This window comes from Opisthocomus hoazin, chromosome 21 (assembly GCF_030867145.1).
Source record: "Opisthocomus hoazin isolate bOpiHoa1 chromosome 21, bOpiHoa1.hap1, whole genome shotgun sequence".
Taxonomy (NCBI): domain Eukaryota; kingdom Metazoa; phylum Chordata; class Aves; order Opisthocomiformes; family Opisthocomidae; genus Opisthocomus; species Opisthocomus hoazin.
This window is the reverse complement of record NC_134434.1, coordinates 15,630,709-15,643,643: the sequence shown is the minus strand read 5'-3', so window position 1 is coordinate 15,643,643 and position 12,935 is coordinate 15,630,709. Positions and strand designations below refer to the sequence as shown.

Sequence of the window (12,935 nt, the reverse complement as noted above, 5' to 3'; positions counted from 1 at the left end):
CTGCTCCAACAGCCTCCACGTTCAGCTACGAGTCCACAGCTTCCCCAGCTGGGCCCAGTCGTGTCTGCCATAGCAGCTGAGAACCCAGCAGCACTGGGGTTAAGTTGAAATGAAGTTTCCCTGCATTTAGCATCTTATCCAGGAAGTCTCCTGCAGGCATCCAGGCTGTCTTATGGTCTGCAAAGAGACAGCCATCCAGGATCCTTCCCTCCGAGACTGCCGTCTCTCACCATAGGTTACACAGGTAGCTTCAATAGCTGCTTCAACGGCACAAGTATGGGGCAGCCAAAATTATGTGCTTACTACAGATCATCCCAAAGACCGTGTCTCATAACACAACCCACCACAAAACTCTTCCTCTTACACCTTTGGTGGGCTGAGGACTTGCATTAGAAGACCAGAAATCATGGCAAAAATATGCCAAAGGAGGAGAGAGCAAAAGCATCACATGCACATTGCGGTCCTGCCACCAATGAACAGTAGACCCTCTTGATTTGAAGGACCCCATAAATACGGCACCATGGAATACAGCAAATTCCCCATCCATAATCCCTGCCCACCTGGTACAGGGAAAAAACACCCTCCCACCCCCAGATCCAGCGGGCAGCACAAGCTGGCCCTGGTGAGCACTTACACCAATGCAGCCCAAGGGAGCGGTGCCAGGACGTCAGCCAGTGCAGCCTGTCTGTCACAGCAGTGCTCTCTGAAGCTTCAGAAGAAGCAAGAGAGACCCAAAACACAACTAGCAAGTCATGGATGAGGACAGGGGAAAGGACAAATCCCTTCTTGATACCTACTGCTCCCCATGCAGCCCTGACACCAGGCTGTAGCCTCCACAGCCACCCGGGAAGGGAAGAGCTTGCAGTCAGCAACTGCCCATGAGCGTGGAGCTCAGGGTGAGCTGCTTCACATCACCACAGCCTTTCTGGCAGAGGCAGGGCTTCAGTTCCTCTCCTCTGGGGCTCAAGCATCATGTCAGCCCAGTGCTCTGCAAAACCAGCTGCTCATTCTGCCATGACAGGGGAACTTTCCAGCCCCTGATCACTATTTTCCTTCAGCTCTGCACACCCAGTAGAATTGTAAGGCCATTTGGGGAGCAGAAATCATTAATTTGTGTTGTATTCAGAGAAGGAAGCACTACTCGTTTGCATCATGACAGCATTCTATTTCCTTATTACTTTCTATCCTTTCCCATCCCTTACTCCTCTTAAGATCCTCTTTGCATTTTTGATCAGACCCGTACACCGAGGAGATGCCTTCAGGGAGCTGGCTGTAACAGTGCCCAGGTCTTTTTCCTGGGCTGAATCAATTAATTCACACCTCTGGGAATAAAATGAATTTTTTCCTGCAATGTGTACAATTACTCCCAGTTTTCACTGCTAAGAGAGGGAGAGAATGAGGCTTTGAAATGCAAAGTCATATGTGCAAATCCTCATCTCCCACAGCCAAAGCTCCAGCTGCGTGCTGCGATCCCAGGTGAGGCAGCTCCGTACCTGTGCAGGAGGGAGGGCTGCCTCCTCCGCGCCCGCCTGCCCACACCGAGCCACCCACACTCATCCTCACGCCGGGTCCCGGCAGGGCCATCGCTGAGCACCGGGAGGAGATGCACGGGGTCGTTCAATAAGCGACCAAATTACCGGGTGCCCTTCTGAAGAGCAGCAGCATCTCATAGCCCCTGTTGCACAGCTCCTGCTCCCCTCTCACAGCTCTCTCCAGTTACCCCCCCGTTAGCCCCCCCGCCCAGCCTATTTCTGTTTTTAAACTTCATCTCATAGCTCAAGTCTGCAAGGCTCTTAACCACATCCCTGACACAAAGCACAGCAGTAGCAAAACCCAGCATGGGGATTGTCTGTGGGTTTTCAGTCTGATTTGCTGATTTGAGGTTCTTCAGCCCAACTTCCTCCTGTATCGTTACACTTAGACTTGTTTTCTTTTCTTCTGGAATGTTTAAACATGGGCAAAATCTGTCCCTCACTGGCAGCTGGGAATACATCTTTTTTCTCATGTAACACTGGAAATATGTCTTAATAGGAGCAGAAAGGAGGAAAAGCCTGGTGTGGTCTAACACCTTCTTCTAGGTGGCAACCAGATCCAGCCCTGACAAGCTCCTTGTAGGTGCTTTAGACAAAATGCTTTTCCAGGCCTGGCCAGCAGTCAGCTCTCACCTCGCAAGAGCGCTGAACCACCTCCTCTCCCTGCAGCCCACGCACACGGAAGGCAACAGTGCTTTTAGAACAGGAGAAAGAGGAGTATTACATAACATGCTTGATAATCACCAAATGTCAATGCTGCTGATCAACCGTATTCCTGGCGCTCTTCCCTAGCAGTCATGGACAGTTTTGCAGGCTCCTTCCTAATTTCTGCCTGTGCTTCCCATCCCTCCCACTTGAACAGCTCGTCTCCCAACACCGTCCCTTCTCACAGACACCAACACCTTCCTCCCACGCTTCCCTGGATAGGGGAAGCTTCTACCACCATGCAGAGCCAGCTGAAGCACATCTACCAAGCAGTGGGGAGGAGCTGCCAAAGGCCAGGCCCATCGAGGAATGTTAACATAAAACTACCAAACTGGACTAAGGAGAGTCCCACCAGTTCATTTAACTATTTCTTACTATTACTAACATGCCAACACTCGCTAGGTTTGGCCAGTAGCAAACGGACCTCAGGAAAGCGTGTCCTGCAAAAGCACTGACCAGGGAGCTCAGATAACTCTGGCTGAGAAACTTTGGGGTTTTCTGATGTGACCAAAGCTGAGCAAATATTCCAGGAGCTTCCCTTCCCACTTCAAGGCTCAAAGAAGCTTTGCAGAATTCCTATGATCCTGCAACCCAGGGTCTGCAAAGGCACTGGGAGATGAGAGCAGCACCCACCACCACAGGCTGCAGCACTACCTGCCTCAGTTTCCCTCTCTCAAGACGTACGAACGATGGCAACCACTCCTTGTAGGGGCTGTGACGTCTCTGGGCACAGAGCATCCTTCTCCACACCAGGCTCCAGCCTCAAGTGGAACAACTTAAAAATCAAATTCTCCTTCTCGGACAGACTCCCTTGCACAACACCTAGGTTGAACTCTGTAGAAAATAGTTAATTAATCTCTCTTGCTACAGCCTAATTCTTTTTTTCCAACATGTGGCTGTCACTTCCCTGTCATCATAGCTGATTTACAATGGGGTTTAATTAAATCCTCCGTACATTATTCAGCATTCTCTGAAGACAACACCAAAGCAGCCAAGGGTATTTAAAATGTCACCTGCTGAGACATATCATCTCCTCCTAAATAAATATGACAGTGATCAAACTTTGGCTAATTACAGTGACTTCGTTATTTGTTTGTATGTTTTAATATTTAATTGCTTTCGTGTTCATCCAATTACAAAGCAACAGCAAATAGAAATTAACTTTTTATCAGCATGTTCCCAGCCCAGCTAATCAGCACTTCAAAGGCCAGACACAATAGGAGGCCATCCAACCTGAGAGCGCTTTACAATATATTCTCTGCTGAATGGACCCTTCTATTAAATTAAGGCAGAATTGTGTTTGTCAGGGTATTCCCAGCTCCCACCCAGAATCCCTTTATGTGGCCATTTACGGGCCTTCCTGTAGCATCCGTGCAGCGGGACAGTAAATTGTCGGTGTTGCTCCCGCCACCGTTCCGGCGGTGCCGCTATCCGCTCCGCAACTGCCCCAGGTATCGGCGGCTCGCTCCGAGTCAGCAGAAAGTGCTGGGACATCGCTTCCCTTCGGCAGCTCACACCTTGCTGCTGAGCAGAGGGGAGAACACGCACGTCTCGCTGCCTTGTCCGAAGCTGCCGGTGAGCTTCAGCGGGTGCAGAAGTTCAACCCGACTTTTCTCCCCCGCAAATCTGAAATCGCCAGTGTTGGTAGCACCAGTGCAGCTGCAGCAGAAGCTGGAGCGGTCATCAGGCACGGGACTACCATAACCTTGTTTTCCATCCTTGATCACATGCGCTGGTCGCAGTGAGGCTCTGCTTTGCAACGGGAGCGGTTGCATGGGCTCCCGTCCTTGCTGGCTCTCTGGGAGATCTGCACCCATTTTCGTAACTACCAGTGGATAACCGTGAGAAAAGCTCGAGGATACACAACTGGTAGAAACAGGATGATTTTTGCCAGCACAACAATCTTACCAGTGACCAGGAAACTATTTATATTGTCAGAAATCTGATGTAGAAAACAAAAGGTCAAGTGTAGCTGCTTTCCCTCCACAAATCTCCTAGCAGAAGTGGAAGCTTGCTGCAGACAGTGATTGAGGGTCACAGAAAACAGATAAATAGCATATATGCAAACATCAGAGGAGAAATACCACCAGACAAGCACATCCATAAGTGACCTACATTAAAGAGAGCTGATCTGCGCTCTGCTTGTCCTGCATTTCATTACATTGCCCCTGTTATTACCACTCCAAAAAAAGCCAAGCCTTTCAGTTGCCACAGTGGAAGTCTATAGACAAGAGATCAGGAATTGTGCTGCAAATGAATGATTTCAGGAAGCAGTCTACATTACAATGACAACAAAGCACACTCTTCTTGTTTTAAATATTCAAGCAAACAAATCTATGCATATGTAAACCCAGGCCAGGCAGCAGAGCTTTCACTTGGAAGCATGCACAAATTCTGATGTTATGTCCCAACCTTGCCTTGTTGTGTTTCAGAGCTCATAAGAGGTCTCTCTTTCTATGTACACACGAAGAGAACAAAGAAAAACACTTGCACAACTGAAGTTTAGACAAGTTGGGAGGTTTCTTGCCACATGTGCCACTGTTCTTTAAGTGAGTTGTACTCAGCCATCCAAGCAGTAAGTGAAAACCTCAAAGCCAGGTAAAACCACAGGTCCTTCACACAGATGCTAGGAGATGCCACAGTGGCTCTCAAACCTCGGTTTTCCCTGTCTACCCAGATCTGTTACAGCAAGGCCATACAAGAAAAAAAAGATAATATAGAACACCTATTTCTCCAAACTACACCACAGCACCAAGAGCTTATCTTTGTCCCTGGAGCGTCGGGAGATCTGGTACCCAGAGAGGCACCGTCTTTCCAAGAAGGCTGCTGAGACAACACTATACAGAATTTCTCAGTGTGAGGAAAAGTTTATTCTGGGAAAAGGAAAAAAATACTTGTATCAGATTGATATATATTTATTTTTAAAAAGAAACACATAACAACCTGTTTTTTCCCCCCCTGAGAAACAACTTCATGTTTAATTTTAGGCTTATCCCATAAAATATTAAATGAACAAAGAAAATACATTTGAAATACTTTGATTTTATTGAAATTAAATATTTATTTTAACTCAAAACACATTTTCTGATTTTTTTTATCTTTGAGACTGGTTTTATTTGAGAAATCTAGAATTGCAGACTTTTTCCTGCAAACAGGAGATCTGATTTCTGCTTCATAGTTTCATAGAATCATAGGTTGGAAAAGACCTCTGAGATCATCAGGTCCAACCATCCACCCAACCCCCCCACACCTCCTAAACCATATCTCAAAGTGCCACATCCACAGGTTTTTTGAACCCCTCCAGGGATGGGGACTCCACTCCTGCCCTGGGCAGCCTGGTCCAACACCTGACCACTCTGTCAGTAAAGACATTTTTCCTAATATTTAATCTAAACCTCCCCTGACACGACTTGAAGCCATTGCCTCTTGTCCTATCACTAGTTCCTCGGGAGAAGAGACCAACCCCCCCCTCACTCCACCCTCCTGGCAGGGAGCTGTAGAGAGCAATAAGGTCCCCCCTCAGCCTCCTCTTCTCCAGACTGAACAGCCCCGGTTTCCTCAGCCGCTCCTCATCAGACTTGTTCTCCAGACCCCTCCCCAGCCTCGCTGCCCTTCTCTGGACACGCTCCAGCCCCTCACCATCCTTCTTGTGGTGAGGGGCCCAAAGCTGAACACAGCACTCGAGGTGCAGCCTCACCAGTGCCAAGTACAGGGGCACGATCCCCTCCCTGCTCCTGCTGGCCACACCATTCCTGATCCAAGCTAGGATGCTGTTGGCCTTCTTGGCCATCTGGGCACACTGCTGGCTCATGGTCAGCTGGCTGCCCACCAACACCCCAAGATCTTTTTCCACTGGGCAGCTCTCCAGCCACTCCTCCCCAAGCCTGGAGCATTGCATGGGGTTGTTGTGACCCAAGTGCAGGACCCGGCACTTGGCCTTGTTGAACCTCATACAGTTGGCCTCTGCCCATAGATCCAGCCTGTCCAGAAAGCCTTGCGCCATTAAGGACTCATTCACCATACTGACTTGCTACAGCTTTTGTTTTCTTAATTTTTCTCCTCCAGAATTATATGGTTCATTAAAAAGATACAAGAAATTCTAGGCTCACACCAAGAATAAAGCTGACATAACTTCGCTGGGGTCCTTTGAAACAGCTGAGCAATGAGTGCAGCAGAGGTGTGGGAGAGGTTTGGTATTGGGAGGAAGAACTGAGAGGAAATGCAGAAATAAGCATATGAAGAAAACCAGGTATTTTCCACTTTGATGAGAATCTGAACATTTTGAATTCTACGCACAAAGACTTCAGCAAACTTGGGTGTCAGTGACATGAGAAGGGCAGCAAATAAACCCAACAACTTCTAGTTAGAAAGATATGTTTGGTGTCACAGAAAAGTCACTTTTTTCAAAAGCAAGAGTACAGGAGGAACTGGTCAAAGGGTTTAAAAACATTTCATTCCATACAAACCCCCAAGATACAGACCTTTCAATAAAGAAATTAAAAAGAAAATATCCTGGATTTCCTGGTCAGTACCAACAACGCCTAAAGCACTGCTCGTGACGGGGACAGAGGCTTCAAAGTACTGCGGTGGCATTACCCATATCAGTGTGGGATTCTCCACTGGGAAAAATACATCAGCTCACTCCTAGTGAAATCCTGTTTTGAATAATTTCAATATCCTTTGACCTATGGAAATAAAAGTCGGAGAAAATCCTGAAGTCATGATTGTATCACCTTCCAACATGTAACTTATCCACTCCAAGCTGGGGGAGGAAAACCTGTATCCTCAAGCTTCAGCTAATTGCACTCATACAACTCCAGGAGAAACACAAAACCCTGGGCTCAGCTACCAAAACCAGTTTGGACCAAGTCAAAGGTTTCAGCTGGCACAGTCTGTTCACTTTGTAACTTGCTGGAATTTGGATTTATGATTTACCATCCCCATCCAGGCCAAGAACAGTACTGATGTTATTATTAGTACTCTATCTAAATCTTGCATGTTTTCCAGGGTGGCAAAGATATCTCCCACTCCGTTTTGCTGCTTAGTTTTGGTATTTTTCAGCTATGTGATATACGGGGTGACTGAGTCCAGGGCATATATGCAGACTTCTGAAGCTGTCATGTCATCAAAACTCAAGAAATAACTCAATGCTGAGGACAGCACGAAAAGTCTTACCTCCCCCCCAGCTTACCCTTTCTCTGGTCCCGGGTTCTTATTGCAGAGCTGTTCAGTTTTAAGTTGGGTATTTCATACAAAAGTCCTAGATCCCAGAGTCAGAAAATTACAGCAGAATCTGAGCTCTCTTTCCCTAAGAATCAAGTTTCTAACCTTCAAAGCTGCAGAGGAATATTTCAAAAGGCCACACTGAAGGCTGCAGATTCAGGAGGGAAAAAAAAAAGATGTACAATGGTGGAAAAAAAAATAGTTCAGTGGGAAACTCCACGAATAAAATACCCATAGTTGTTTTGGCCAGCATTGGTGGTTTAGTACAGGTGTTCCTGAGAGACTACTCCAGCACGTCAGGATGAGGACCGGGGCTCGATGACTCCTGGCCGCGCAGCGGGAAGGAGCAGCCCGATGCAGGACAACCTCGGACAAGCTGAAGACACAGCTGTGGAGCAAAGCTGCCCAATTGTGTCCTTCCACCTCACACACAGCGGTGGAAGTGTGCAAACTAAACTCTGACTCGCTACTCCTGCGTTACCATCCCCCTTTTAATCCCGGTCCAGGTTTCTTGAGCAAGCTAAGAATAAGGTGTGAAAACTTGCTTTGCCCAGTAGCAAAAGCCCAGGAAGGTTTTCCAGGTCCTCTCAGCCATACATGTGCGCGCATCTTTCTGCTCTTTACACCTTCAGCTGCCCAGAAATCGTTGCCCCAGCCTGGTCCTTTACTTCAGAAAAGGGAACCTCTGCTTCCCTCTGCCTCTTGGCAGACTTCAAGATGCCCAAGCAGCTCCACGGACAGATCATTGGTGTCTTCTAGAAGCCGAGCTTCTGGATGAAGACAACAGGTGTGTGGTGGATCGCTGTAAAAACCTATTGAGATGCACATTGTCTGCAAGGCCTGGCACAAGGGCCAGATCCTGGGAGATGGTAAGCGACTTCAGCGGCCGCTGCACACAAATTAAGGCTCAAAGGAGACCCAAGAGCATTGGGCATCTCCAGGTAGCCACCAGCACCTTCCAGCATCAGGCTCTAACAGTGCCCTGTGCCACACCAAAGCTTTTTCAGAAGCAAATGCCCCCAGAAAACCACAGACCAAGACCCAGCAAGGATCAGATAGACTTCCGACACACACAAAATATTAAATAAAGGAAAAATCAAAGCAAGCAGTTTGCACACAAGCATTGCGTTTGCAATTCTGATTCTCTAATAGGAAATGGCTCCCAACTGGGGGAGGGGTAGACAGGAAATATTACAGCAATGTTATTTTGTTACACTAATTACCGATAATGGCACATACTAGGCTACCAACCACAGTCAATTCATTTTGAAAGCTATATAATAATGTTTAGGATAAGGAATTAATTTTTATAGCCACTGAAGCAGATTTACTTGTACTGTAATGCAGATTTATTACAAATGAAATTTCCTAACTCCAGAGGTTGACTTGGAGAGGCTTAGCAGGACTCAAGGGCAGACACACCCTGTTGTAAGGAGGGAATTTCAGCAGCATTGAGACTCATGTCTTCAGGTCAAAGGGTGCCCAGACCATTATGAGCCCTTTAGCACACAGAAATGTTTGCATAACACAGTCATGGGCAAACTCAGCCCCACAGCACTAACATGAGCAGGACCCAATGGGTGACTGAGTCAACTGCTAGCAAAAGGGCTTAGGTTTTTTTATTGTATGGTTTTAAAAGGTAACATGCCAGTACTACAGGTTTTTTCCAGTGTAAAGGGAACTCCATAAAATATTCATGAAGTGAAAACTTTGAAGTATAGTCAGGAAGATGCACTCATTAATTTACAGAAACAGCTCTGGTGTCAATCATAGAATATGAAATCATTCAGATTGTCTCTTCCATGCAGGAGCAGCACTGCTGGGCTGGGCCTGACGTACACAGAGCCAAAAGCAAGGCTGAGCCTCAACAGGAGACCCGCGCAGGACAAGGCCATCCTTGACAGGACTTCAGACACAATCCAGAACAGTGACTGAACTTCATTTCTGATTAAGACCAATATTCAAGCTTGAGTCCAAATGAATTGCTGTGTATGAAATGATTGGGATAATTTCAGTTTATTCTCTCTTGCTCATCAGCATCCATAACTAGAGCCATCACTATCTGGCCAGGCTGAGCTCAGCGTCCTCCGGAGGGAGAGAACTCAACCCTTCCTTTCCACATCCAGGGAAGGAACAGCCACTGTGTACCCCAGCGCTTGGGGACTCTCAGAGCAAACACAGGGTGGGTGCAGCAGATGGTGGGAGCAGAGACTTGGCTTTTGGGATTCATCTGTTTTGGCTGCACAGGGAAATTTTTGGTTTTCAGGTTTCAGCAGAAGGCTTTGGAGCCAGCACAGGGAGCCCAGGCTTGGGCAGAGCGAGCACGTGCAGCCAGATATGGAGCTACACACATCAATATGCACCACATTAAGGGACTTTGGATGGGATCCTGGGATGGGACCTTCATGCCAACAGGAAACATTTCTGATATCCAGCAAGCCCTGAGAAATATTCAGACAAATACCCATGGATGAGCATCCACCAGGATGCCTTTCAGGGTGCAGGACAAGGACTACGCTGTGCGCAGCTCCTCCTAATGCGCAGCTTGGAAAAGGGCCCCCAGCCTGCTTCCCCAGCTCCTGGCATTGCTACCCCCTTAAAAAACCCACTTACTCAGCCTAAGTTCTCCGATTACTTCAGTGACAACTGGCAGTCCAGCACAGCAGCCAAGGCAGGCAGGAGGGGCTCGCAGGGGTTTTTAAACATCGTCTCTTCACCACCTGATCTCCATAGGCACCAAACAAAAACTTACTCAAACTCATTAGGAGAAAGAGCAACCGAGCTGGAGTTGCTCCAAATCCTCTCCTGGCTCAAAGCGGCTCCTGGCCATGCCTCCGCCAGCCCCACGCGCAGACGCACACACACAACACCGCACAGAGAATTCCACTGGTAGTGCTTTCACACCATTTCTTAACGACACTTCTAGAGATCCCACCACATGAAGCTTCATCCTGGGAGGGAGATGCAGAGGGAGGAGAGTCATTAGCTTATCCCTAATGCCTGGAGAGGAGGAGGAGGAGGGAGGAGGGGATTCCTATGCTAATTCTGCACAGGCTGGCCTCCCACCGATGCTTTCCTGTGCTCTAGGATAAATGAGACTTTCCCAGTTCTTTTCCCACTGCAAATAAACAGACAGGGAGCCTGCACCATGCGGCTCTCACTGCCCTGTTCATCACAGCATTCCAACTGTAGGTAGCAGTGATTACAACTAATTATTGGCAATTACCACCGCTGAGCTGGGTAGGTGCGTTTCCCCAATAACTTTCAGTAGCTCCAAAGATCTTTGAGGGTGTCTCCATGCAGAAAGGCTGAAGGAAAGCACTCCCGCTCTGCCCAGCAGTCAGATTCTCCTCCCAAAAGCTGTAGCCAGCAGGCATCACCGTACAACCAGTAAAAAAACCTGGAAAGTATCCCCAAGCCCGTGAGCCCGTAACATCAGCAGCATGCCAGGTCTGCCCTCTCGGCACAGCTGGTTGGCAGGGAGCATCTCTGCATGGACCCTTCTTTCCCACTTTCGCTCCTCAAAGCTTATCCTGCAAGTGAGCCCACACCCCCCCCGCCCCTCCTCCAAACACAGAATTCAGTTCATACGAAAAAAAAACCCCACACAACCGAAGAGCGCATGTACAGTCGCTGCTTTCCCCGCATATAAAGTAACACAGCAGTGGGCTGAGGGAGGGGCCCTTTGAGAAATTCGTATGCCAGCCTTCCCACTATAGTAATTTCATTCTGTCTTTGTAATTGTCTGATATTACATTGTTCCCTGCCGGAAGATTAATTAGCTAGTCTTACCCTCCAACATACCATCCCTCCGCAGCCCTGGAGGAAGCTGGAGTGGTGCCAAGCGGCACGGATTCGCTATGCTGGCTGGCAGCTGAGACCGTCGCTGCAAAAAAGCCTCCTTTTGTCCCCGAACAGCAGTTGCTGTGCCAACTGACCCCCGCGTCCCCAGCCCTCCCAAAGCCACCGCCAAGGGGGTGGCCAAGTGTCACTGCCGCAGGCTGGGCAGCGGGGGAAAAGGGGTGGGGGGAGAGAAGAGAAATGGAAATTTGAAAAAAAAAAAATCAAGGAAAAACCCCCACACAGCCAACCCCGACTGCTCCCCACACCCCAACCCTCCTCCGCCTGGCATAATTACTCACGCTCGTTAAGCATGGCTGCATTGCGTATGCAAGTCACACGGGACAGGCGCGCGTCGGGCTGCCGGAGCGCCGATGCCGCGGTCCCGTCTCGCAGTGGGAAGAGGACAGGATCCCGCATCCCAGCCGAGAGCCACCTTCACGCCCCGGCCCGCCGGCCGCCCGCGCCGGGGAGGAGAGGGCAGGGGCAGGAGGGAGCATCGCCAGCCATGTCGGCCAGGGGGTGAACCACCACCCAACCGGGGCTGCGTGCCGCAGCCGCTCTTGGCAAGGAGCCCGGCCCGGCGCCACGTTGGATCTGCTGCTTTTGTTCTCCCTCCATCTTCCCTTCCCTCCTCACACTCGTGCTCTGGGTCTCTCCATCTTCTCTTAAATGTGGTGCCCAGGCAGATGGGATCTGCACGGGTACGAGCACACATACCTGTGGTCACCACCCCGGCAAGAAACGAGCTGCGGGGGTCCATGAGGTTTCCTTCTCCTCGGGGTTTTTGTAGAGGGGAGAAGAGTTCAAAGACGGGGAGATAAAAACCCTAAAAAAGGCACCCATCTAAACTCCATCACATGCCACAAAACTGATGCTGATGAGCGCATCGGTTTTCTTTCCAGGAAGGTGCATTCTCCTCCTCCGAGCACCACCATCATCCATGTTGGTGTGGTTGCTGTTTCACCCCAGCAGCGCTGCACGGCCGCCCTGGCTGGCTCTCCAGCCACGGTCCCCATCAGGGCTGCGGCAGGGGGTGGCACAGAGGGTTTCAGCAGAGGCACCACGAGTGCCAACAGGTTGTGTTTAAGGTAAAAACAAGGAAAGAAAAGGAGACCAGGAGCATGGCAACGCTGATAGCAACAGCTACGAGCAGAGAGGGGTGTACTGGACCCATTACAGCCCAACGTGGATTAGCCCCAGCATCCAGCCTGCCCATTCCCAGGGCAGACCAAATCCAGCTGCTCCGTCTCCTGTCCCTCACCAAGCTCAGAGAAACACCAGTCTGTGATTTTTTTGAAATTCCAGCAGCTGTTGCAGCAGATCACCTTTCCCCACAGGCACACGCAGCCCAGCTGCGCGGGGACCAGCACGGGGACACAGGGCTGCTTTTGCTGGCCACGAGAAGCCGGTTTGAAACCACCCATTACAGGGCTGTGGGAAATGATCCCACATTGTCACGGGGGCTAATTAAGCTCCTCCACTAAGACTGCAGATCTAGACTGTCTCAGCACCCGCCTTTGCCAGCAGCCCCCCTCCTTGGGTGCTACGGAAACGGGAATTAAGCGGTGATGAATGCAGTATTAATTAATTAAGAGAAGCAGCACACGAAGAGGGTGGGAGGCAGGGGGTCTT

At 49.4% G+C, this 12,935-nt stretch overlaps 1 protein-coding gene across 9 annotated transcripts in view; it reads right to left on the bottom strand.

The window, feature by feature from the left end:
* The window catches only part of TNRC6C (trinucleotide repeat containing adaptor 6C), a 339,037-nt gene extending 327,398 nt beyond the window's left edge, over positions 1-11,639 (bottom strand). For 4 of the 9 annotated variants that reach the window (XM_075441217.1, XM_075441221.1, XM_075441219.1 and 1 more), the window contains exon 1: positions 11,603-11,639. In XM_075441217.1, the coding sequence (XP_075297332.1) occupies positions 11,603-11,623 (21 nt within the window). In that variant the 5' untranslated portion in view covers positions 11,624-11,639. The remainder of the gene's footprint in view (positions 1-11,602) is intronic. The other 5 variants (XM_075441220.1, XM_075441228.1, XM_075441223.1 and 2 more) reach the window with 2 other exon arrangements.
* Positions 11,640-12,935: the final 1,296 nt, after the last annotated feature.